Source organism: Leuciscus leuciscus (assembly GCF_965113295.1).
Source record: "Leuciscus leuciscus genome assembly, chromosome: 21".
Classification (NCBI taxonomy): Eukaryota; Metazoa; Chordata; class Actinopteri; order Cypriniformes; family Leuciscidae; genus Leuciscus; species Leuciscus leuciscus.
Window position 1 is genome coordinate 25,290,389 of NC_138745.1, and position 27,741 is coordinate 25,318,129.

General features: G+C 36.9%; 2 protein-coding genes across 3 annotated transcripts; one reads left to right on the forward strand and one right to left on the reverse strand.

The window, feature by feature from the left end:
• The first annotated feature begins 98 nt into the window (after nt 1-98).
• LOC309484830 (urotensin-2 receptor) lies at nt 99-6,075 on the forward strand. The gene is made up of 2 exons (XM_082151258.1): nt 99-1,269; nt 5,937-6,075. The coding sequence occupies exon 1, from the start codon at nt 154-156 to the stop codon at nt 1,234-1,236; it is 1,083 nt and encodes a 360-aa protein (XP_082007384.1). The 5' UTR covers nt 99-153; the 3' UTR covers nt 1,237-1,269; nt 5,937-6,075.
• Nucleotides 4,016-27,674, reverse strand: ogfod3 (2-oxoglutarate and iron dependent oxygenase domain containing 3). Of its 2 annotated transcripts, XM_082151265.1 has the most exons (9): nt 27,489-27,674; nt 26,996-27,207; nt 23,692-23,767; nt 22,408-22,450; nt 20,674-20,738; nt 20,122-20,178; nt 19,517-19,670; nt 13,936-14,059; nt 4,016-6,113 (listed from the first exon to the last, which is right to left on the reverse strand). In XM_082151265.1, exons 1-9 carry the CDS (start codon nt 27,554-27,556, stop codon nt 5,977-5,979), a joined length of 936 nt encoding a protein of 311 aa, XP_082007391.1. In that variant the 5' UTR covers nt 27,557-27,674; the 3' UTR covers nt 4,016-5,976. The 2 variants fall into 2 exon arrangements, with proteins under 2 accessions (XP_082007391.1, XP_082007392.1); XM_082151266.1 differs by lacking the exon at nt 20,122-20,178.
• Between the last annotated feature and the right edge of the window lie 67 nt (nt 27,675-27,741).

Below are 27,741 nucleotides of genomic sequence, written 5' to 3' on the forward strand. Positions count from 1 at the left end.
AAGGCAAGTGCGGAGCGACGGTTTGACGTCAGGAGCTACGGACACCGGAGAGTGCGCTCAGACACATCTGTCAAATATCCAAACAGTGTGTGTGGGGTCTGGCGCACCTGGCATAATGTTCCCGCGCAGAGCTCCGCATTCACCGCGAGCGCAATGAATCACAACAAGTCTGGCAGTGTTAGCGGTCCGTCCCGTAGCAACTCCGGTTCGGTGGACGAGCTTGTGATAACATCGACTTTCGGGACGCTGCTGTCGGTGGTTTACATCGTTGGAGTTTCGGGAAACGTCTACACGCTGGTAGTTATGTGTCATTCCATACGCTTCGCCACTTCCATGTACATCTCCATCATCAACCTGGCGCTCGCGGATCTTCTTTACCTCTCCACGATTCCTTTCGTGGTGTGCACGTACTTTCTGAAGGACTGGTACTTTGGGGATGTGGGCTGCAAGATACTGCTGAGTCTGGACCTGTTAACTATGCACGCGAGCATCTTTACTCTGACAGTGATGTGTATGGAGCGATACCTGGCAGTGACTAAACCATTGGATACTGTGAAACGCTCCAAAAGCTACCGAAAAGCTATGGCGTGGGGCGTTTGGATTTTGTCCCTCGTCCTAACTCTTCCCATGATGATCATGGTTAACCAGACTACTAAAACAACCGCAGATGGAGGGGTGAAAAGGATGTGCGCGCCCACCTGGGCACCCCAGGCGTATAAATTGTACCTGACTGTCCTGTTCTGCACGAGCATAATGGCGCCAGGGCTTGTAATTGGTTACTTGTACACCCGACTAGCCAAGACGTACCTGGAGTCTCAAAAGACGTCGGCTGTTAATAAAAGCAGCAAGCGCTCGCCAAAACAGAAAGTTTTGATAATGATTTTCACGATCGTGCTCGTGTTCTGGGCGTGTTTTCTGCCCTTTTGGATTTGGCAACTTGTCCCCCTGTACCACAAGCCCTTCAGTTTAACCTCACACACGCACACGAGCATCAATTATCTCGTGGCGAGTCTGACCTACAGCAACAGCTGCATAAATCCGTTTCTGTACACGCTCCTGACCAAGAATTATCGAGAGTATCTTAAAAACCGCCACAAGAGTTTTTACCGCTACACGTCATCGTTTAAAAAGCGCCCACCGAGCTTGTACTCTTTGGGAAAGTCTGCGTCATCCAGTAATCAGTTTGAGTTCAACTCTGAGACGCTTGTCATGGCGCAGTTAAAGGTGATGCAGTGAAGAGATTGGAAAGCTTAACCCGGTCGTGTAAAGGTAAGCATGATTCTTCAGTTAAGTTTACTTTACTTATTCAGAAGCAAATTATTTATTTTTAAGCATTCCATTTTAGCAACAAGCGAACTCCAATATCCACTTAACTGATCAAGGCCATAACCTTATTTGAATGATGAACAATGTTTGCAGATAAATGCTGAGAATTTCCCCCCCTCCATTCACAAAACAACCAACTCATTCATATTTTCCACTTTAGCTTGAACCTAATTTATCCATTGCACTAATGCCACATCCTTTGACTTGTAGATGGAAACATGTTCAGAAAAGTGACATCCAAGCAGGACTGTCTTGATTTCAAGGCCTAAGAGATACCCCTGTTGGGTATCACTTTATTTTACAGTCCTTTTCCCCATGTAGCCTACCTATTATAGTAATTACAATAACTGGGTAATAAATACTAACCCTGAACCTAGCTAAACCTAACCTTAACCCATGTAGTTTCCTTATATTAGCCAGTACTTTCTTAGGGAAGTACACTATAAGTACACGTCCTGTAAAACAAGTGTGCAACCCCCTGCTGAGATTAAATGATAAACCTAACCAATTCTCATAAACAAGCAGCAGATTTTCTAGCACTTGAATGTGACATTTGTAATTACAACTGCAGATGTGGGAAGAAGGATCTTTCAACAAGCATGTGAAGATAACGTAAGGCTATATACACCTATCATACATATGTAGCCAACACACTACTGGCATAATCACTCATTACTAAAAAAAATAAATAAAAAAAAATCTAATAAAATTGAATAGAAATATTGCTACATTCACAGTCTAGATAAAAATGCATGCTTTCAGAACTATTAATAAGGTTTATTGTGCCAAGAGTAACGTTTCCCACATATTTCTGGTAAGTCAAAATGCTGTGTCTTATCACAGAAATGTTACATTATTTTTCATAGAGTTGTAATTAAGTGCATGACAAGGATTTAAATCTAGTGTGGGGGAAAAAAACAGTGTACAACTATGTAAAATAAATATGTTTAATGAACCTACACTAAGATATATCATTGGGTCCATATCATTGCAATAATACACAATGACACTATCATTTCTTACAAGATACCAACTCACAGTGAGATTCCACATAGCCAATCAACAAATGGTCCACTAATCTGAGACATTAGTGCACTAATACTAAGCACACTAATCAGTAGTCCATTCAGCTGTGCTTGCACACTAAGAAATGAATCAACAGACGATCTGGGCTAAAATTATCTACAAATTGCTTTTCCAGCTCACAATCCATATGGTGGCATTTGCCGCTTAGGGCTAAATTGGCCTATGCATATTCATATATTTGAACTCTGAGCATAATGCATTAGTGCTTGAGGAACAGTCAATGAGTCTAGCATATTTATGGGAAACACTGATATAGAAAAGTGTAGCAGGAGGCTACAGTGACGATTTACTCTCAATATTCTTAGCATAAAATAGAAACCACGTAAACTTGCCAGCAACACCATATAAATATATATAATTAATTATATATATATATATATATATATATATATATATATATATATATATATATATATATATATATATATATATATATATATATATAAAATATATCAAGATTAACAATACAGCAAGCCAGTTGCTTAGATAATCCATTTGGATGGCTAAGAGAATGAATTCCTGCATTGCTCTATTTTGGTTCTCAATGTCAGGAAGGACTCAACGGTCTTTCAATTGTGTAAAGTGGGGACATTTTCACCCACTCCATCTATATCTGGCAGATCCAAGGATGTGGAAGGATAAAATTGATTCTCTCAGTCTCCATTTCTCTGGAGACAAAAGAACTGAAGCCATACAACTGAGGCCTGACGCTTTCATGCAGTCATCAAACTCAAGAGTGGGATGACGCTCAGACCAGGGTCATAGAATTTCTTGAGCAGCTCGAAGTGCCAAGCCTCGTGCTGGCAAAACACGCCGAACATGGTTTATCATGGAAAGATTAGCTCAAAAGTGGAAGAACTGAGTGTGGTGTCAAGAGAGAGCGTATCACTTTACTTAATGACACTTTAGAGAAAGCACTCATATTAAACAAACCCCCCTTTAATAATAAATTGCACAACCGAAGATTGAAGGCGCCAGTCAAACGTTTCACATTTCCTTTTGTATTTATCAGTCTCTTCAAGAAATTAAATAAATCACAATCTCGCCTTGCGTGTTATTGTTGGGCTCTTCAAGTGGGTAGTCATAGGAAATTGCATGACTTAAGAGTAAACGGTGAGGAATGTTGTATCGCCAGAGGGAAGCTTGTGTTACTGTAGCCATCTATCCAGACTTTCTTGTGAATTGCTTATGGTCGGACTACAAGCTCGAATGTGTCCTCCATTTGTTTTGTCGCATCATTTAATTAGCAACATCTGTTCTTCAAAACCGTAACACCTACTGGCAAACCCTCTCTTCCAAAAGGCATGCTTATCAGCTGTGATTTACATACCAGATTAAAAATCCATCTTAACAATGAAGCAGCTGCCAATAATCAGGCAAAATTTTAGCTTCAGGACTATATTACACATGTAAGAATGTAATGAGATTAACATAGATCCTAAAAACATGAAAAAGGTTTTAAAATGATTACAATATCTTAGAATAGGACTAATGCACTACTATACAAAAATTAGCACATACTGTAAGACACTCCTACACTTGCATAAATCCATCTACTTGAAGCCAAAATGTCTATTTATAGCATTCAAAATTTTGTCAGTAATATTTATGAAAATAACACTTTTATTCAGAAAGGATGCATTACTGTTCTTTTTAACTTTCTATTCAAAGAATCCGGAAAAATATGTAGGACTGTTTCCTCAAAAGTATTAAGCAGCACAACTGTCTTCAACATTATTTATAAGAAATGTTTCTTGAGCACCAAATCAGCATATTCAAATGATTTCTGAATGATCATGTGACACTGAAGACTGGAGTAATGATGCTGTAAACTCAGCTCTGCCTTCACAAGAATAAATTTAATTTTAAAATATATTCAAATAGAAAACAATTTGCAATAGCATTTTACAATATTACCATTATTTAAAACCATTATTTGAATAAATGCAGCCTTGATGTGCATAAGAGACGTTTTAAAAACGCAGTACATCCTCCCCATATTTCAAAACAAACAAGCACATTTATACGCATGAAGCACATCCAGCATGTTCAACCTCATCATTTCATGCAAACGCAGCTCATCATAGATAAATATGCAACGCCACAAGATATAGACGGATTGTATTTCAGTCTATTGTATACAGTGGCAATAAATCAACGGTTCAGCCTAGTCACTGAGGGGATCTGCCCTGACACACAAGACTGTGATTGCTGTTGGCAAAACTGACTTGTTTAGCATAAACCTTAAACGACCATTTTATGAAGAGTCTTTGAACACTTGTTAATATTCAGCCTTACAGTAGCTAAAGCATGAATGAATTAGCAACTGAAAAGGGGCATTACTAACCAAGAGGGTTATCCAATTAAAATATTGGTGATGCAACAGGAACAGCAAATTAAGCATCAGCCAAAATTCATGAATCATCACATATGAGGAGACTTGGAAAAACAAGGAGCCTAAAGAGACTGCTCGTCCGATTATAATAAAGCTGATGTGTATTATTCAATGCATTTGAATAATAGGCATTAAATGTTTAAGCGGATTCAGAATGTGTCTAAAATTCTAGGTAAACAAACATGCTAAGTTTTCCTTCGTTATTCATTAAAATTCACCACAGATGTTGACAGATTCATAGCATAAAGTCTGAAAAACATACTATTGAGAAGATTTTAATAGTTACCTAAGCTTTACATGAGAGAAGTAACAACCTTCTGTTTTAAATCTTACTCCAACTCACACAAACAGAGGTGAAAGCATCCAGTTTTGGGCATTGGGTCTGTAAACCGAGACGCCAATTAGCTCAAAACAAGCGTGTTGTGATTGGCTGAATGACCACATGATGTCAGTGTAATTAAATCTAACACACTTGAAGGAGGGAATGTGTTTCCAAAAGGTCATCAGATACACAATACAACATTTCATACAGACATATAAAGTCAACTTTCTCTCCTTGAATATTACAACACACTTGTTTATCAAAGATATCAAAAAAGTTCTCTTTTAAAACTTTCATTCAAGTAGAAAGACATGTGCGAAGGAATAAAATGTTCTTTTGGTTATCTGATTAGAAGCATATGCAGTTTTTGAAAGCAATTCTACAAAGAACTTTCTTTTCAGTTGGTGACATAAGCAGAGATCTTTGACAGTCGGGTTCCCAGCTCCTTGTTTTCATTACATACACCTGTTTAATCATCCCATTTGTGTTGCCTGTCTAGACAGTGATTTAACTATAATAATATAAAAGATTTTAAAGAGTGAAGCACAGCCAGGAAAGACAGAGTTCAATTGTAAAGAAGCACCTTCCAAACCCAAAAGATGTGTGTCTTCAAAATGACAGCAGTTCAAGTAAATCTCCTGAAAACACCTCTTAAATTAAAAACATAAAGATAGACAAAACCCATCTGAGCACAGAAAATCCCCAACATTTTTCTAATGGGACAATACGTTTTTTTTTTATGCCATGAACCTGACTGTTGAAAGTGCCAGATGAGAGCGTTTCAGCATTTTCCTTTGTTTCCCCTAGGTTTCCTGTCACTCATCCGTCCCTCTGAGCCAGGTGGATCCTACGGCAGGGAGGGGTCATCAATGGCATAATCGGGGTCACATGTGAAGGACACCGTAATGGCGTATCGTGTGCCCCAAACGACCTTCTCCACGTGGTGGAGGTTCTCAGAACCGGATGAGAAGAAAGATACTCGACCTGCAGGAGATGAAAGGAGAGGGACGATGACAGAGAGAAACAGGAAAAAATGTTGAAGTGATATGCGGAAAAACTGCACATGAAGAAAGCTAACATCAGGCTAAAGTCAATCATGATGTTCGAACTCTAAGGATTTTCTACAGACTTTTCCCCCTCATGATTAACAAGTAGTTTTAAGTTATATCTGAATTTAAATGTTTGTGTTTGACAATTATCGTTGCATTTCATGTTCACAGTAAATCTGAGTGCTGATGGAAAAAGGTTCCAAAGCCTCACAGTTGGTGCTGGGATAATTACTAAAACATGCTAATTTTGCTTGGTTGGATTGTTAAATTCATTTTAAGACACTACATTTTTAAGAAGCAGAAAGGAGGCCTTTGCTAAACTTGATTTTTATGTAAATTACCTTCATTATGTCTGCCTGGTACTGGCCTTTGTAGACCATTATTTATCATGACAGTTAAACAGAATCTCATTAAATGTTCATGTTTTTTGAAAAAACGACTTTTAAAAGTGGAAATGCATGTGTAAAATTCCATGAATAAATGCTGTATGTTGAACCGCATTGCTGGAGGAATATCCATAATGCAACAGAGATCCTGCAAGCTGAAAGAAAGCCAGACTAAATTGGAAGTAATAGGCGATGCAATTTGAATTCTGTAATGGAAAAGGATGGAAGGAAGACGCAATATATGCGAAAGTGGAGAAAATGGTTAATAAAAACAAGCATGATATAGGAGTGTCAAAGTATGACTTTGTAATGCACCATTCAACATGTTCAGTCCTGAATTTACCAGGGGATAAAACACAATCTAATAAAAAGTAACTTAAACCCTTTCAGTGATGGAAGCATGGTCAGCTTTAAGTTGTTTTGTAAATTATTCCAAGCAACAGAAGCATTAGATTTAAAATCCAATTTTCGAAGATCAGTTCGGACCTGAGGAACTTTGAAGTAAAACAGGTCATTTGAATCAAGATTATAGCATGCATTTGTATTAGATAAACAGACACAAATAAGGAGTTTGGATACAGAGATTGTAACTCAAGACTTATCATATAAAATGCAGCGACGAGTTTGATATCTACAACTACTAATACAACGTAAAGCACTGTGGAAAAACAATATCCAGAAGGTTTTTTAGATAGTGTACTGGGCATTCATATGAAGCAGATCTCCATAGTCCAATAGTGGTAAAGAGGTTGCAGACACCAAATATTTCCTTGTAGTGAAAGAAAATAAAGTAATTTCTGTTTCTGAAATAATAATAATAAAAAAAGTTTAAAAATGAATTCATCAATATGAAGCTTAAAAGATAAATGACTATCAAAAAGAATACTCAAGTACTTAGAACTTGCAACACATTCTATTTTTGTTCCCTGGGGCTGGGAGGATATAATATCAGAAAGATTCCTTGGTAGAGCTTTGGAATTTGAAAATATCATTCATTTGGTTTTATCTGTATTTTAAACCAGTTTAAGTTGACATAGACGTATCTGTACAATATCAAACACCGATTGCAAGTATATCCAACAATAAATGGCAGTATCATAAGCATAAAGATGATACCTAGCATTGGGAATGTTATAACAGATATTACAAAGAAAATAAAATGTGTCCCAAAACAGACCCTTGTGGGACACCTTTAGAGACTTGACACCTTTTTTTGCACGGAACACTGATACAGATGAGACGATTTACTCTTATGAGCCGTCGGCCGGTTCTTTTTAGTGAATCAACAGAAAGCAAGATTTGATTATTTTTCGAGAATCAAATTGTATTTATGTCACCTCTAAAAATTCTTGAAAAGGTCAGTTCTTGCATAAATTGTTATAAATCAGTTCTGTCAAAATGGGAAAATTGTTTTATAAATCAATACAGTTTATCTACATCTCATTATTGATTCTCGATTAATTAATTAAACAAATTTCAATTAATTGATCTAGTACATAATTATTTTAATTTTTTTAATGGTGCTATTATTGAGATTTACAGCAAGAGGAAACGAGTATTTTAAACTAGACACATTTTTAATAAAAACATTCCTCCATAAAATGTTAGATTTCACACTAAACCATGCAGGTTGAAGCTGGACGGATATTATTAAAACCGCATGCTGCCTCCATGCTAATTAGCCAAGTCTAATTCTGTACACTTCAACTGAGGATGCACAAGGAGACATTTGCTAAACAGGATATTTATGCAAATTACCTCCGGTGTGTCTGCTTTATTCTGACCCTCGTTGACCATTTTTTATTGTGAAAGTTACATTGAATCTCATTAAAATGTGACGATGCTACACGTTTAAGAAAATGAAACGTTTCTGAAGGAAAGTGTATAATGCCATAAAACCTGCAAGATGCCTAAGGAAATCTGGAGTATTAGGCTTGGAAATTTTAAATCCTGATTACAGTGTTTGCATGAAAATTAGAAGAGGAATGATATCAAGCAAGAGAGAAACTGGCTAAAAACACCAGATTCAGTGATTTAGAAATTTAACAAAATCAACAAATTAAGCATGAAAAGCTCAGAGAGCACATGGTTTGTCAGCATGTTGTCATTTAACTTGGTTCACAGGGAAATTATTTCAGAGTTTTTAATGATATGATTTGATTGTGTTTCCATGGAGAGGAGTTTAATAAGAATATTTTCTCTGCACCCATTAGAAAAAAAAGCTACTTATGATCTCTAGTCTATTTTCTTGGTGAAAATAGTTTCTATTTCTAGTTTGGTTACGTTTAGATTTATTCCAGAAAAAAAAAAAATCTCAATACAATGCAGAAATTGATGTGTCTGCATGTTGTCAGATATTATTCCTTTTTAAAATGTTTTTGAAGCTTAATCATGACAAATAGTCCTGGTCGCACAATGAACTGCCTACTATTGGAATCAATAGGTTAAATGCAAAAACTGATATAAGATAAACTATAGTTAATGTTAAAACCTCTAAATGCATACTATAAAGTCATAACACGACAGTATCTCACCACTTCAAGGACTTCTGCTTTTAAAAAAGCATCCCTATATTTGCACTTCAAAACACTGTCACACATCTTAAACCTTTCGTCTGCCACCACAGATAAAAAAAAAAAAAAAAAAGGCTTTTGTTTTTCCACCTGACAATAAAAATGCACCTGTTGCCTCCTTTAAACTCCTCAGCTGGTTCTAACCGCACTCGCTGGGCCAAGAGCACGTTGCTCCTCTGTGACTTCCAAATCAGGAGATGCAGCTGTGATCCCACAGGATTCATCCAGCGGCAGGCGTCAATTTTCCCAGTGTGCCAAAAATAAAGTGCTTTTTCCCCCATCCAATCTCATCTTAAAATATGACGTCATCTTTCACACTCTCCTTATGCATGTATCAGCACCCCCCTTCTCACCTCTGTCCTCCTCCCTCGTGTCAAGCACTGTGTATCTCAACAGGCCAATATCTCTCCTCACATCCATCATGGAAGAGGGAGGTTGATTGTCAGTCTAGTTATAATTACAGCCTGTTTGACAGAGTTATCCATCAGAGTAATAATTACCGTAGTGAAGATCAGGGCTCATCAGCCACACCTGATGGATAATCAACGCACCAACAGAGCACACTGCTTCTGCCACCCAGTGAACAGGAACATGTTCCACCTGCTATATCTAACGCACTGTATCTCAATTCATTTAAAGCTGGAGGCAGGCATTAAAAAATCACCACCCTGGAGACGGGGCACGACGGGAGGGAGAAATCCAGAGCTAAAAACACTGGGGTCTGATGAATAATGCATTAAAAATGGGTATTTTAAGCCTAGAACATCAGATCAGTGACACACATATATACATAATATATATATATATAATCTTAATAATGTCAACACCTGGGAAACAGGCGATTTTTATTTATTGTGTTTCACCACAATTTGCCTATAACACAGCTTACAAATCTACTTAGAATAGGTTAATGCTACTTTTTGTATAGTTTTCAGTGACATGTCATCCATCAGAGCATCTACCAGTTGCTTCAGAGATATTGGAGTGGGAATCTGCTTCTCACTCTTCTCTAAAATCTGGAAGGGATCTGCTTCTCTAAAACTGCTCACATTGGTTCAGTGATATTCAAGTCAGGTGACTGAGCTGGCCACAGCAGATGTTGAAGTTCATCTTGGTGCTCCAGCTGTTCAAGTTTTATGATTATTAATGGCACCATCTTTTCCAAATTTTAGCATTGGAGTCTGAGATTAAAGTTTGAGCAATTGTGGCTCTTTCATGGATGTTGGCTTCTAAAAGTTCTCTATGGTGTGAAATCAGAGAGAAAGAGATAGAATTACTTTCAGCTTACTTACTGTACCTCTTAAGCTAATGTTGTTTGCTCTTCACACTTGCACACACGTTAGGTATCCATGAGCTCATAATGTGCTAAAACGGACAGGATTGCATTGTGCGTGATTTGTTAGATTACTGTGAATGATGAAAGAACACTACCCTAATGTACTTCCAACTCTTCAGCCCTGTCTGCCTTAATTTCCTGTTTGTCAAGCTTTGACAGGTACATGTTATACCACCAACTGTATATATATAAATGTAAACAAATAATGCCTGATCACTCACATAAACACGCACACATATTTATGTCAGCACCAGTACTGTTCTACAGGAAATAAAAACCACAAATTATCTCTCTTTAATATTTCTCTAAGACTTGATTGGAGATCTTAATGTCTCAAACTGTGCATTTCTCACCTAATTCTCCTAAAATCGAATTATGTGAGCTATATTCACATTCATTTAACAGGTCAGTATTGTGTTTTATCATTTGTTTCTGTTGTATTTCTCACAAGGAAGAAGAAAAGACTGTTGATACCTCTTGTATTAAAAAAAAAAAAAAAAAAAAAAATCACGTTGCAAGTTTAATTTAGCGAATGTGGTGAACTTATCTGCTCGGAAACAAATGATCACACATTTTTAAATGAAAGTTATTGTGCAGTTGCCAAAACAAACCAAAAAAATTCTCAGCAATGTACTTGCTAAGGTTAAAATCAACTAGCTGTTCATAAATGAATTATTTATGAATAATGAATTACAATTAAAATTGTATGTATTTTTTTTTTTTTTTTAAAGGTGAAGTGCAGTGCATTTAGGGATACACTTTTTCTGTAGTAGCTCTGTGTTGTTTGAACACAATCTTTCTTAGTGTTCGATGGTTTTCGCCAAAGCAAGTCTTGCAATGCTTTGTGTACAAAACTGTTGTTCTTAAAAGACCAAACAATTGGGCTGTTAAGGTTGCAAATGCACCTGCTAAACAGGTTCCCGTAATCGTCCTTTTTAGAAGTCTGACAAATAACCCATTTTACCATCTTGTACCATTTCAACCCATTTTCACTTGTACTAATGACTGCTGAACACAACTTATACAACACTATACAATATACAACCTAGAGTATATAGAGAATAAAAAGATAATGGCAATCTTTGTTTTTTTTCCCTGTAGCCTAAATTACATGCACGTACAAAAGCATATCTCTTATCTGCAGTCACCTGCCATCTTCTATCACCTGCCATCAATCTTTAATGGGTTCAGAGAGCACTCCATGATCAAATGTCACGCTGCATGGCAAAACACCTCTAACCGGCCCAGTGGGGATATGTGGGGGCAGATTTTAAAGTAGTGGTTCTCAACCTTTTATGGGCCAGCGCCCCTATCTATTATCCAGGTGCCTTATCTGAACGCCCCCGCTGAGAACCACTATTTTAAAGGAAGGAGCCTGACAGTTTCTGTCATCATTGTGTGACGCCACCGAGTGCACCTTGGAAAATAGCAAACATTATCCACTCAAAAGTGACAGATTCTAATAAAGAGCTGAAAGGTAAATGAATTCACAGGCACGAGTCAAAATAAAAGCTTCTCCGTGCAGACCAAATAATCAGGCAGCTATTCATGGATGGCGTCATCATGGGACCTTATCAAAATGCCAGGCTGAGAAAACAAAACAATTAGTCCATGCAAAAGATATGTAAAACAAGTCATAAAGAGGTTTTGGAGTGTGGATGTAATCATTGCAATAGAGGAGAGAGCCATAACGAAATTCCATATTAATTCATGGTGGCATTCAAAAAGTGATAATTATTGCTTATCCTTTCGCACTTCAATGCAACTGCAGAACCACTTACATGATTCAGTAAATGGACTCCAGTGTGCGAAAGAACCTCAGCCATGCCAATTTAATAACCTCAAAGTTTATACACACTACCAGCAGTGCATCTTCATGACAGATTTATTATCAAATGGTTTTAGTACTTAACCATTGTGTCTTTCTACAGGAAGTACACTTATTGCTACTTTAAGTTGCAATTCCCCCTCCCAATAGAATTCAAAGACTGGAAACTTACCATGTTATACAAAACTATCATTCTACTTTGCACATTATATGCCACATTAGGCACAGTTACCAGGCAGAGCGTGACTGATCTTAATTTAAGCAGACGTAACACCTTGTCTGGCAAGAGGTCATTTGAATACTCAGGAGCACAGAAATTAAATAAATTCCCAGTCGGCATTAAATGCAAATCCAACAAGGTCGAGTTTAGCTTTAAGCATTTTCATACATATATTAAATATGTTTAACTTATATTAACGTACACTGCCATTCACAGGTTTGGGCTTAAGATTTTGTTTATGCCCCCCAAGACAGCATTTATTTGATCAAAAGTACAGTAAAAAAAAAAAAAAAAAAAAAAAAAACTGTAATATTATTATTAACGATTTCTATTTAAATATATTTTAAAGTATAATTTACATAATTTTCAGCAGCCAGTGTCATCAGAGTATTATCATCATCAGAGTTGAAAACAGTTTTATAAAATTTTGCATTTTTGTCCAGGATTCGTTGATGAATAAAATGTTAAAAGAAAAAGCATTTATTTGAAATAGAAGTATTCTTTGTAAAAAAGTTAAATGATACCATCAATTACCAGCCTATTTAACCTATTAATACAAGTACAAATAATTCTTTTAAAAAGATGTTGATTTTACCATGCCAATAATCTGAAATTTACAACAGCCTCAACAGATCACAAAGCGTTTTCCTGTGGTTTAAAAATACCATAGAAAAGATCCTAACTAATATACATTTCAAGCATTATTAAAGACAAGTAAACACTCAGTAATTAAAAAAGAACAAAAAAAAAAAAAAAGCAAATCGCAACAAATAGATACAACTGAACGAAGATATGATTGAAATACATTTTTTTTTAAAGATTTTCAAGTATTCAGGTACAGAAACTGTAATCAAATGTAAAATAACACTGCACTTTATAAATAAAATATACATTAAAAATATAGTTAGAAAAGTTATGCAGTCAAGAACGAGTGAATTTTCTCTGTCTTTTGTTGTTTGATTAGTGTTATTATAGAGATGGCAGCAGGAATATTAGGCTGCCATCCCTTTAAGAGTTGCAAAGATACAATATAGTTACATATGCCTGCAGCTCTGTAAACAGCGTGCAAGTCGTCTCGCGCTTGAATGGTTTAAAATCATACTGATATGCTCACAAAGGAATCGATAAGAGAAATCGACATTTTATTTTATAACAAGAATCCGATTCCTGACCTCAAGTCAACAACAATTAATATCTTCATTTTGGTGAATTTCTCATTAAACATCTGCACATACTGTACATAATTAATTGGATTAATCAGCATATAATTTAATTAATCTTACCATAAATTCTATTTAATTTTTTAAAATCAACTGACAGCCACAATTTAATCCTTATCTTGCTTGAACACACTGCATTACTTTCATGCTTTTATACAAATCCCGACAATGTGTGTGATATTGTGCGTATTTACCAGCCCTTGGCTCCACCGTTCTGTTGCTATTCGGGTCCATGAAGACAAACCGTCCGCCACCAAACTCCAAACCATAATCGGACAAGTAGAGCAAAGATGTGTAGTCAAAAGATCCATAAGTCTCCTGTTAAAAAAAAAAGCACATTTTAAACCCCATGAACATTTATTTTCTGTAAAAACCTCAAAAGAAAACTCAGCATTAGCCTAAAGCATTAATTAAGATGTTTTAATAATCTTAGTTGGATGGGGAGAACCAAATGGATCATGACGTGATGTGTAATGGGTTTTTTAGTTGTCTTAAAACAATCTAATCTCTGTTGATTGACAAATATATTAATTCATTAATTTTTAATTGCTGCAATTTTTATAATGTAGACAAGTAAAAATAAAAATACAAACATTTTAAAAAAGCCCTCAAGTAAAACCTAAGATTTCCTGGCTTAACGAAAAACAGTGGTAGAATTTAATGGCATCCCTGGGACTTTAAACTCTGCTCTGCTTTATGAGGGAAATCTCTTTAGTGATCCCAAACCACACAGGCGTCACTTCTCTGCATGTCGGATCACACTTTTAACTACTTTAATCTAATCTAGGGTTTAAGACTGGCAGTATTCTGGCAACGACACGTTGTTTCCAGTGGTTTTTCAGAGACAGATTAATGAGGAATATTCCACACACCTACCGCAGAGGGAGTACATTCAGCATTTGAGACGCTTATTTGCTTTTATTATTCTACCAATGCCAAAATTTCATCCCACAACTCAAATGGACAAACCCTACCAGCACAGCACATTATCACTTCGGCGTAATGCATTTCTGACTAAACACGAGCTGATTCGAGTGAATTGTAAAATTGTATAAGCAAATGACAGATGATGACGCAATGTGGACAATTACATTTCAAAAACAAACCAATAGGAGCAGCCACAAGCTACAATGGCCTTCTCAATCTGTTTATCTTTTTGCCTCTCATGCAACATGAAGAAATCCAAAACACAAAAGCAATTTATCTTCAATGTAAGCAGTTTATTCCTCTGTGTTACAGCCAAGCACGTAAACCTCGCCTGCAAAGTGAAATGACCTGATGGCCACATTCATAATCGCACAACCAACTCCGAGATCAAAGGTACTTCTAAAGACCAGACATAAATGAACTTGAACTCGTTTTTAAATCCCCTCAAGACCTAATTTCAACAGCTAGAAAGTTATGTAGGAACATTACACTGTTTCAAAAATGAATCATGTCTTTTAAAGGCAATGTTGTTGCGATAAATATTGCGATTTTAAAGGGATAGTTCACTTTGAAATTAATTTTTGGTATGTTTTAGCTTACCTCAAGGGCATCCAAGATGTAGGTGTCTTTTTTTCCGCAGTAGTTTCAATTTTGATATTTTTAGGTCAAACCGTTCTTGTCTGTCAGTCATATAATGCAGGTCTATGGTCACGGTCTCAAAACACAAGCACAGAGTCCAAATTAAAACAATTCCCCGTCGTCCAAATTAAACAATTCCCCATCGTAAGTACACATTGATGGCCTAAGACACGAAACGAGTGGTTTGTGTGAGAAAACGAACAGTATTTATATCGTTTTTACCTCTTATACGCAGCCATGTCCGAGTGATCTGATCTGACGTGTGCGCAGACTGGCGCATAGATATATACACACTAGATGTCGCCTTGTCTACGGCAGTTCATTGGAACGAATGTCTTTAAGGCGACATCTAGTGTATATATCTATGCACCAGTCTGCGTACACGTCAGATCAGATCACTCGGACATGGCTGCGTATAAGAGGTAAAAACGATATAAATACTGTTCGTTTTCTCACACAAACCGCTCGTTTCGTGTCTTAGGCCATCAATGTGTACTTACGATGGGGAATTGTTTAATTTGGACGACGGGGAATTGTTTTAATTTGGACTCTGTGCTTGTGTTTTGAGACCGTGACCATAGACCTGCATTATATGACTGACAGACAAGAACGGTTTGACCTAAAAATATCAAAATTGAAACTACTGCGGAAAAAAAGACACCTACATCTTGGACGCCCTTGAGGTAAGCTAAAACATACCAAAAATGAATTTCAAAGTGAACTATCCCTTTAAGTCTGGGCAAATAAAGAATTCAGGTCCTAAATGTGCTGTACCAAACATTGTTTTGGGTACATATATTGCTGAGCACTTCCATCTTTATGCATGAGAAAAATCTGAGAATAGTCTCAAATATGCTAAAACCATAAGAGCCTTTTGCGTACCGCAAGTTCTGGCCCCTCCTGGGGCTCGTTACGCACGAGTAAGCACGTAGCACTATTGGAATTGTTGTGATTTTCAAAGATCAACATTCTGCTTTAAAAGTGATAAGGCAGACCATAGAGTCTTAAAACTTTGAGGGATGGTAGTACCCACCCCATCTACAACATAACCAAGGCTCGCCCCGATCGGCCTGATGGTAGCAGTACAACAATCAAAAGTACGAAATCTCTCATAACTCCTAAACCGTCAGTCGCAGACTCACTTATATCAATTGGAATCCTTGGCTCAGTCTGTGGTCATGTGAAAAAGGACTAGGGATGTCCCGATCCGATCCAAGGCATCGGTATCGTGCCGATACTGACCCAAAACGCTAGATCGGATATCGGAGGGGAGAAAAAAAAATTATCCGATACCTATGATCCGATACCCATTAGGGGTGGAACGGTACGTATTCGTACTGAACGTACGTTCGGTGCATGGATTTACACAGAGAATACACGGTATAAAAATAAATAAAACTCGCGTGCACATTAATCAATGTAATACGGAACTAACTGTTAGATACGCGCATATGCGGGTTCTTATAGGGACACCTAATCTGTAGCCCCGCCTTAGCTCTGAACGCGCGTCTATATCGCTTCAAACGTTCACTTTATCATTATACGCGCGCGGCGCGTCCTCGCTTTGGACGCGCGAATGGATTCAAACTGTTCAATCATCGAACTAGACGCGATAGACACGAATTTGATGTTCTATTCGCGTTTGGTGTGAACGCAGCAAAATGAACAGGCTGCGATGTCAAGATTGCAATGCTGGTGTGTGTGTGTGTGTGTGTGTGTGTGTGTGTGTGTGTGAGTCAGAGAGAGAGAGGCACGGGCGCGATCGAACAGTGGAAACATAAAAACATACTCCGTCATTTTCATACAGGACATCATTAAAACTGCAAAAAGGGTTTAGCCTACTTATATTTGTGTAAAACACAACATTGTGCTTTTGTCAAACTGTAAACTCTTGTCAAACTGACTGTCACCCAAAATCACACACACACACACACACACACACACACACACACACACACACACACACACACACACACACACACACACACACACACACACACACACACACACACACACACACACACACACACACACACACACACACACACAGTTTAAAAGCAAAAATGATCTCATCTTTTGGACATTCATCATATTGCATTGGTTTTCATTTCTTGTCCTAAAACAGCACAAACCTGTTTATTTTTAAGTTACACATTCTACAGTGAATAAAACAGAAAATCAAATCATGTTTTTAATGGTAGTATTATTTTATACAGAAATAAATTATTTATAATTCAGATGAGAATAAAGTTAAAGTTAATTACAATTTTAAGGAAACAAATATATTGATCTGAAATATAGCAAATAAATTTTAAATTCAAGGTCTTTTGAATAAAGGGTGGCAGTCTTTCATTATCAACTGTTGTTGTGGACTATATGGAGAAGTATTTGTTCTCCATTTGAGTGAGATGTTTTTATGTGGCTAATTGTGCAAAGTGCTTCCATATATTTTATTATTAGTAGTATTCGTTCAAGAATAAAATAAAAATATCGGATTGATTTCGGTATCGGCAAATAGCCAAAGCTGCGGCATCGGTATCGGAAGTGAAAAAGTGGTATCGGGACATCCCTAAAAAGGACGCAGCGACTGGCCACTTGGTGAAAAAAATTAATTCATTAAAATAAAATAAAAAAACACGAAAACAGCTATAGCTATGCAACAGTGATTCTGAATAATTTGAAAACTGTCATCTGGTATCTTTGTCCAAGGTGCCATGATGGTCTATGAGGACATTCACGCATCTCTAAAAACAAGGCTTTGGCTGTCGACATTGGCTGTTGGCCAATGAATTTTGAGCATCTGTAACATAAGGTTAGATTCGCTCAACCTCTATAACTGCAGTACAACTCTCTAGGTCAATAATAATAATAATAAATAATAAATAAAAATTTACTTTAGCATTTGGATAGCTGTAACAGGGTAATTTATCAAATGGCCGAGTGTACCCAAAAGTCTATCAATCCCAAACGAAAACTCATAAATTCACGAAATTAGGTGAGCATATGCAACACATGATTCTTAAGAGGCATGCAAGCTTTTATGGAGATAGGGACTTAGAATGACACTAACTGTTAAAAAGGTGTAAAATGCTATATTTCTATGGCAAATCACATGATATTGCTGAAAATTGTCTTTTTCGTGTCTGATTTACATAGAACATCCACGAAATTAGGTGAGCATATGTGACATACGATTCTAAAGAAGCATGCAAGCTTATGGAATTTGGGCCATAGGTGGTGTTAGAACTGTTAAAAAGCTGAAAAAAAAAACCCTGATAAAAAAAAACATATTTCCTAAGTAAATTACCTATATTGGCTTTAAATAGTCTCTTCCATCTATGATCTAGGACGGTGGTTACAGGCTTAAAACATAATACCTTTTTACGCATGTGCTTAAAGGCTTTAAAGCGATTGAATCCTGATAACTATATAGCTGAAAGCAGAAGTTATGTTATATTGGCCAATTTAGCCCGCTCTTAAATAATACTCTTTTATGTTGCCAGTTCGGCTCTGAAATATTTTTTGTTAACGTTTCAAGTCAGACTTTTAGAAAGCATAAATGTCTCATAAATCAGCATGTTTCAGTGAAAATCAATAAATGAACATTACAGTGTGTGATTCATTGTTCCCTGTGATTGTGATTCATGTATAGAATACATCAGTGCAGCATTAAAAGTCTGTGTAAATACAAAGTATATTTGCCACTTTAAAATCAAATTCAACTATTATATAACTGGTTCATGAAGCCGGGCACCACAGGGCTGTGGGGATCTCCCATTCGCCAGTAATTGGGGTTGAGTGCCAATTAATTTCATATCTGTAATAATTAGCTGATGTGTGGTTACATCATGAATATAATATTAATTTAGTTCCATTATTCATATCCAAATCCCTTTGTGTTTGATATAAATACTTGTCTAGTGAGTCAAATCTTTAAAGTTCTGCTTTATTTCAAGTCACTGAACTAATTTGATGTGAAACGTTATTTATTTATAAATGTCAACTTTGTAATAATATGGCCTATTAAAACTAGTTCAAAACATCTGAGCCCTTGCGCATGGAGATATTTTTGGTCCATGTTCTGAGAGAACCAATGTGATTGGCAGTTTCAGAACACTGGTCATAGAGTAAACATTAGCAGTTCTTTCACATTCCTAGGATATGATTTAAAAGCTAGACGTTAAGCGTTTTCTTGGATGTGCCGGTTACCTTATCGATATGTGGGTGCCAGTACTCATCATGAGTGGTTTTGGCAGAGGTGCTGTTGATGCAAGAGAAGAAGGTGGGCTTGGTGAGGTACATCTGTTTGGAGTCCAGACCAAACGTCTCCGCTATCGCCTTTTGAATTCGGCCACGAACATCCCTGGTTTAAAACAAAGCACATTAAAATTCTTTATATAGTTGCCATCAGCTCGTGGTACTTTTATCCATCCATATCCATAATAGGCATTACAAAAACCACAGATTTTCTAAACAACTAGTTGGTGGGCAAACTATTTTTGACTTGACACATTGGCGTAAAAATGCTAATGGTTTAAAACCTACATGAGTCACAATGCAGTGATCAAAAAAGTCTCTCTGCAGGTGTATAGTTAAAGTGACAATGACAAAGCTAAAAAGAAAAAGCACACACAATAAATATTAATTTCAAAATTAAGCAAAATATAAAAAATACAATCAAATAAAGTAAAATAAAAAATATATAATAAAATAAAATAGACCAATGTTGGACTCATCCAATATTTAAGAACTGAATGATTTGCGTTAATAGATTTTGTCAAAAGAAATGCTTCAAACATTTCCACATCACTCACTTGTATAGTTCAAAATCTTCTTCTGTAAAAACATCACTTATCTCATTCTTAAAATATCTGTGGATGAAAAAGCATATGGATTGATTTGAAATAAAAATAAAGACCAATATCAAACACACCACCTTAAACATTTGTAGGATGGCAGCCATTTAAATACTGCCGCCACATCAAAATGCAAGCATCAATAGATACACACCAAATGTCACAACAAGCGTGCCAACACATGCCAGCTGTACAAGTTAACTGCCAGCACAGTACCAGCCTGTGTGTGGGCACCAAAGTGTAAACCTCATAAAAAGACATGAGGAAAATCTCCAGGTGTAAGAGATGAAGACACGATCTTTCACAATCGAAGTTAGAAAGTCATTCCCATCATTGCCGCCATTGATTTCTGCTCATCTCCTCGGGCACAGGGGTATACTTTGATGTTTACATGAAACGCACCTCGAGAAATCTGATAGAGCTGGGATTTGAACAGATCAAGCAGCCGGTGGAGTTCAATTGTAGACGACATCCTGTTAGATGCCGTATAAATCCACACAGAATACTCACCTATAGATATTAACAAACTGCTTTCCCATCGACAGCGCCCCAGAGTGAAGATCCAGGATGGAGGCCTGTACACAACAAAAATGAACAGAATCAAGACAGTGGAAACACTTTCAAAGTGGAAACAGTCAATATTTGACTATAAAAGCCCAGCTTTCCCTAGTGTCCTTGGGTCTGACTCAACTCCAAAGACAACCACTGAGGGCCTGCATCTACCCGAGTGCTGGACTGTACCGCTGAGGTTGTTGTTATTCATGCCTCATCATAAGGTCAACAGATGGACTCCTCTCAGCCCTGGTATTCCCTGCTCTCTGTCTCCGCACACATCATAAATCATCATGATGGGGCTGATCTGCTGTTAAAAACTCAGCGGGACCCTCTTTTAGTTCACTGGTTACACTCTATAAAAGGCCTCTTTGCCTGGTGAGATCCCAGACTAGGTTTCTACCTGAAAATGTCATTGTATATAACATTATACAGGTATCAGATATTCTCTGTGTAATCCACTGCAGTTAAAATAAAGTGAACACCTCATAAAAGTAATCCACGGTCCTTCCATAAGAGGGGTTCAAGTCACCACAAGTGAACATGCTTCAATTTTGCATTTTTCTACACATGTCAATGTATAATTACAAATGGTACTATATGGTTATCCGGACCACACCCATTTCTGAATTTTTTAATCAAAGTTTATTCAAAAACCACGGTTATCCAGACCCGTGGTCACGTGTGGTCCGGATAAATTATTTACGTGTGGTCACGTGTGGTCCGGATAACCGTATAGTACCTTACAAATTATATTATCAGTATAACAATGGGTGAAAGGCTTGAACATCAACATTCAAAAGTTTGGGATCAGTACGATTTTTTTTTAAAGAAATCCATACTTTTATTAAATTGACAGAAAGTGACAGTAAAGACATTAATAGCTATACAATAGATTTATATTTCAAATAAACGCGGTTTTCTTGTGCTTTCCATTCATAAAAGCAACCCGAAAAAATTGTAGTCACATTATTAGTCAATCAGCATATTAGAATGATTTCTGAAGGATCATGTGACAATGGCTGCTAAAAATTCAGCTTTGCCATCAAATACATTTTAAAATAGAAAAAAAGGTTTGTAATAATATTTCACAATGCGACTGTTTTTAGTGTATTTTTTTAAAAGTTCATCGCCACTCCATGCCACTATAGCAGAAACATCACCAACAAATCACTTAAGGAAACAAATCAAACTCTAGCTGCTTAACTATTTCACATAAAAGGATCTTATATTCTCTAAATTGTTTCTGGTGCATTATTTTACAACATGGTTCAGGTCTCGACACCACATGTACTTTCTATTATTATCTTTTTAGTATTTTACCATTAAGCCACAGAGTGATGAACTGGTGAGTTGAGCTTAATCCGTTACGAATGTAAAATGCTATTTCACCACTGGCAATGTCACACGCTGTTCCCATCAAACATACAATAGTTGCTTCCAGAATCTGCCACCCTCTGAATGTGAATTCTCAAATGCACTCTTAATGAAAGTGCTTTCCTGTAGAAACTCAATCATACCAAACAATATGGTGCCATCACAATGGAAAAGAAGTTTGCTTTTGAATTCCAGCTGAAGTCTCAAACATAGTGTGTACTGCCCTCTTGTGTTCTCAAGCAGCTGCTTCCTTGATAGACCAACATGCAGCAATTTTTAAACACCGATGCAAGCATATGAAGAGTTTCTACTCACACCACCATCTGAGCCAGCAAGTGATAACCCCCGCTCAGCTAACCTGTGGAATTAGAGGAAACACACATATTAATGTATGTACACTTCCATTCAAAAGTTTGGAGTTAAGATTTTTTTTCTTTTCTTTTTTTAAGGACACATTCAGTTGATAAAAAAAAAACAGCAAAGACATTTTCAAAGACCCGTTCACACCAATAACGAGAACTATAAATATAATGATAACTATATTAGCATCCACACCACCGGACGATATCATTCTGTTTATTATAAGCACGCTGCAGTTTTGTCGTTTGCCGCTTTAAATTCCCGAGCTCTTTAAAGCAGGATGGATTCTGATTGGCTGTCAGTGTTTTTATCGTTCATCAGCTGGGAAAAAAATATTCTGAAAGGGATTCCAACTATATAGTTTCTCGGTGGCGTTATCTTTGTGGTGTGGACTCTGCTCATCTTTTATATCTAAATGATTTTAGAACTATATCTTTATCATTGTAGTTATCCTCCTTGGTGTGAACGCGCCTTAATGTTATAAAAGATTTCCATTTCAAATAAATGCTGTTCTTTTGAACTCTCTAGACACTTTCAGTATCACGGTTTCCACAAAAAATATTAAGCAGCAAAACGGTTTTCAACATTTGTAATACTGAGAAATGTTACTCGAACACCAAATCAGCATATTAGAATGGTTTCTGAAGGATCATTTTACACTGAAGACTGGAGTAATGATGCTGAAAATTCAGCTTTGCCATCACATAAATGTATGAATCCCCTAAAGGAACATGGTGATGAAAAAAAAAAGAAATGGGTGGAAAAATGATATGCAAATGCATTTGCATTTTTTTTCCAAATGTCCCACCGAAAAACGTTCATAAAAAATAAATAAAAAACTCAAGTACTTTGCGAGGGAACAACGTTTTTTGAGGGAACACAAACTTTTTTCCGAGGGAATGCAAATATTTTGAAAGCAAACAAAATTTCTCAGAGGTACACGAAACTTTTACGAGAGAACACAAAAGCATTGAAATATATTTTTTCCTCACATCCCATAGTTTTTCCAGCACATTGTCCCTTTAGGGGCTCGTTAGAAATAAACTACATTTTAAAATATATAAAAATAGAAAACATTTAATTTTTTTCATAATATTTCACAATATTACAGTTTTTCCAAATAAATGCAGCCTTGTTGAGCATAACAGACTTCTTTCAAAAACATTAAAGATTCTTCCCGACCCCAAGCTATTGAACGATAGTGTATATATTTTGATGTATGTCTGTGTGAATGTGTACCTTCTAAGCTTCTGTGCCTCCTCCAAAGTCACAACACTGTCTGAAATAGCTCTGCCGCATTTTGTTGGGGTGCAACCTGAGGACAGAATGCATTAGCCGTTCATATCGATTTATTAATTATGACACCAATTAAAGTAACTGGCTCTACGCCTCTGCCAAATTTTCTTTTCAAACTGCATATTCAATGACACATTCAGGGAGGCAGCTTGCCTTGCTAAAAATGTAATGCGTAATGACTCTGAAATGTATTCCAGCATCCTCTCAAAGAGGAAGCGCTTTTGGTCAGGCAACATTCACAGTGGGGTGTTCAATTCACAACAAGGCTCTAAGTCCAATCAAATTCCACATTATACAGTATTTTGGCATAGATTCATATGCCACTTGGTAGAATCCAGTAGGAATTCCTGGAGGGATTTGTAAGACCTACCAGCAAAATGGCTGCGGTTGGCTTCGGGACAACATATTTTCCTGAACATATTGTCTCTTTCCCAGAGTTTATTTGCACCCGTCTTAAAGAGAGTGGTATGAACTAGAGCCAAGGGAACGCTTGTTAATTCCAGGGTTTGCTTTGTCTGTGGAGCGTAGAGCTTTATGAAGCTGGTGTGAGGTTCGGTAATGAGTCCTATGTGGGAGGCTTCAGACTGTCAATCACAGCTCTGGCTCCTCAACAAATATCTCCCTTCATGATTTACACCGATGGAATGCACAGGTGAGGGCTTTGTTCAAGCAAAGCTGTTTCCTCCTAGAAGTTGTTTGGGAGCAGGTTTCCTCCGATACAGCAATGCCCATTAGTTCAAAGTATTTTCATAAACTTTTGGAATAACTGCGCTCAAGAGGAAAACATTTAAATGACAGTATAAGTTAAATACTTAAATACTTTCCCCTCTTGATTTTTACACTAACTGGCCACTTTTTAGATACACCTTGCTTGTATCCGGTTGGACCGCCATTTGCCTTCAGAACTGACTTAAATCTTTATGGCATAGATTCAACAAGGTGCAGGAAACATTCCTCAGAGATTGTGGTCCATACTGACATGAAAGCATCACGCAGTTGCTGTAGATTTGTCATCTGTACATCCATGACGCAAGTCTCCCATTCCACTTCTTCTCAAAGGTGCTCTATTGGACTGAGATCTGGTGACTGTGGAGGCCATTTGAGTATAGTGAACTCAGTCATGTTATGCCAAATTCTGACCCTATCATCTGAATATCGCAGCAGCAATCAAGACTTATCAGACCAGGCAACGCTGCTTCAGTCTTCTCTAGTTTTTTTTGTTTTTTCTGACAGCACTCTAATTTTAGTGAGGCAATGCAAACTGTAGCCTCAGTTTTCTGTTCTTAGCTGACAGGAGTGGCACCCGGTGTGTCTTCTGCTGCTGTAGTCCTTCTGCTTCAAGGTTGGAAGTGTTGTGTGTTCAGAGCATCATCTGTAACGAGTTGAGTTACTGTGGCCTTTCTATCAGCTTGAACCAGTCTGGCCATTCTCCTTTGAGATCAACAAGGCATTTTCCCCTGACAGAACTGCCGCCACTGGGATATTTTGATCCTTTTTTGGACCATTCTCTGTAAACCCTAGAGATGGTTGTGCATGAAAACTTCAGCAGATCAGAAGTTTCGATACTCAGACCAGCCCGACTGGCACCAACAACCATGCCATGTTCAAAGTCACTTAAATAACCTTTCTTTACAATTCTGATGCTCAGTTTGAACTTCAGCATATCGTCTTGACCATGTTAACATGCCTAAATGATTTGTTACAGTGCAGCAATGTGATTGGCTGATTGGATATTTGCATTACCAAGGAGTTGAACAAGAGTACCTAATAAAGTGGCCAGTGAGTTTATAGTACAATATCATACATATGTGTTAATACACATTTTTTATTATATTTTCTCTACAAAAGTAACAATACATTATGCATTTTAAATGTCACAGTTGAAAACTATAAAAAATACATGCAAGGTAGCAAAATTATTGTAATGAAATATAGATTGGATAAGTATACAAAAGACCTCTTCCAGTTCAATATGCAAACAATCTCAATAACATAATGGTTGAAAGGTATGGACACATTCGATCTGTGTTGGTAATAACTTTGCTCAAGAAGGGAAAAAAGTTAAATGACAGTTTTAAGTATTATAACTGTCATTTGACTTTTTATTCCTCATAGATTCTATATTATACAGTGCTATGCATAAGATTAGACACCCATGCTAAAGTTGACTAAAAAGAGGAAAAAAAAAATCATCTTTTGGAAATTGAACTTAATGCCTTAATTAAAAAAATAGGAAAAATCCAACCTTTAAGGACACCAATTACCTTTGTGAATGAATAATGTATCGTAAATATATAAATGTTCTTCCTTAAAATACAGGGTGCATAAGTCTGGACATAAGTCTGATAAAGTTCCCTTGGCCTTTGGAATTAAAATAGCCCCACATCATCACATAGCCTTCACCATACCTAGAGATTGACATGGTTTTATTTCAGTTAGCCTAATAGCTGGGTTTGATTTGCATTGAGAGATGATCTTATGGAAAGTACTCCATGCCAATCTCTAGGTATGGTGAAGGCTATGTGATGATGTGGGGCTATTTTAATTCCAAAGGCCAAGGGAACTTCATCAGGATGCATAGTATCCTGGATCCATGAAGTAACTGGCCTTTAATAATAAAAATCTGCCTGCCTCTATGGGAATTTAACATAGGGGTGTCCAGACTTATGCACCCTGTATTTTAAGGAAGAACATTTATTTATTTACGATACATTACTCATTCACAAAGAAAATTGGTGTCCTTAAAGGTTGGATTTTTCCTAATTTTTTTAATTAAGGCATTAAGTTCAATTTCCAAAAGAAGATTTTTTATTCCTCTTTTTAGTCAACTTTAGCATGGGTGTCTAAACGTATGCATAGCTCTGTATATTATACATATTACTTTTATAATTTATAATATTTATAATATTTATAATATATAAAATTATATTTTCTCTAAAATAAAAAAGCAGCTCAGTTAAAATAAAACATACTAGCCAAATAGCAATAGAATTGTAATTAAATATGAATACAAATAGAGAAAGAGTTTGATGGTAATATGTAGTATAGGCCTAGATAGAAATATAAAAAGACCAATTGCAGTTCAATATGCAAATTTCACAATAACATCATCGTTATTGCACGTTAAATTTATAAAACTCAGAAATGCACACCAAAACCAAAGCTGAAATCTCCAATAAAATGTCCAATGTAGTCTGCACTTTGAGGGGATGAAGCTCAGTCAATGGAAGAAGAACCACCAACATACCTGGGAATAGCTTGTGCTTCTTGTAGTCTTCAGAGCAATCCACCGTGAACACTCTGGGCTGAGTGAGGATTTCACCTCTTGACACCAAAGTGTGTGTAAAGTCATCAGTCCATGTGAAATACACCAGGCTCACCAGTCCGGTGACTCCTATCAACAGCAACAGCATGGACCAGTTACCTCTCCATGAAGAGGCCTGTCTCTGCGCATTTCCCCTGAATGAACACACCATATAAATACAGCCTGAGAACACAGGTCGCATAAATACAGCCTAAGAACACACAGGCCGATGATGGACTGTCAGGTGTGCATTTCTTTCATCCATTCATTTGACTGTCAGTTTGCAAGGAACATGAGAAATACATTTATTTTCCACTATGCAGGGAGTATTCTGCATGTAAACAAGGATTTGAAACAACACCACTCATTATTTTTCTGCAAGGCAAAGTCAATGTGTGCTCATAAAGTTTCAGAAATTGAAAATCATTAACGTTACCTCTTAATTTTCTTTTCAATGGCGCTACTTTCTGGGTTTTTACTGATTACTCGTCGTTGTACAGTCATGTTTAATACATATACCTGTCTGCGTGCATCAACATAACACGTGTATGGTTTCGTTTCACTCAGTGTTTGTACTGAACTGCTCCATACAAGTTCAGAGCAGGTTCAGAGTGAAAGCGCCCGGAAGGACGTCGTCAAACACCGGACGTTTAGTGTCAAAATAAAAGTCTAGCAGATCAGATGGCACT

Excerpts from the sequence above, each read along its gene's own strand:
- LOC309484830 (XM_082151258.1), top strand. The coding sequence starts at position 154 with ATGAATCACAACAAGTCTGGCAGTGTTAGCGGTCCGTCCCGTAGCAAC.
- ogfod3 (XM_082151265.1), bottom strand. The coding sequence starts at position 27,556 with ATGACTGTACAACGACGAGTAATCAGTAAAAACCCAGAAAGTAGCGCC. Across the intron at positions 20,179-20,673 it reads CAGTTTGTTAATATCTATAG|ATATTTTAAGAATGAGATAA; the intron begins GTGAGTATTCTG and ends TTTCATCCACAG. Across the intron at positions 19,671-20,121 it reads GAAGATTTTGAACTATACAA|GGATGTTCGTGGCCGAATTC; the intron begins GTGAGTGATGTG and ends GTTTTAAACCAG.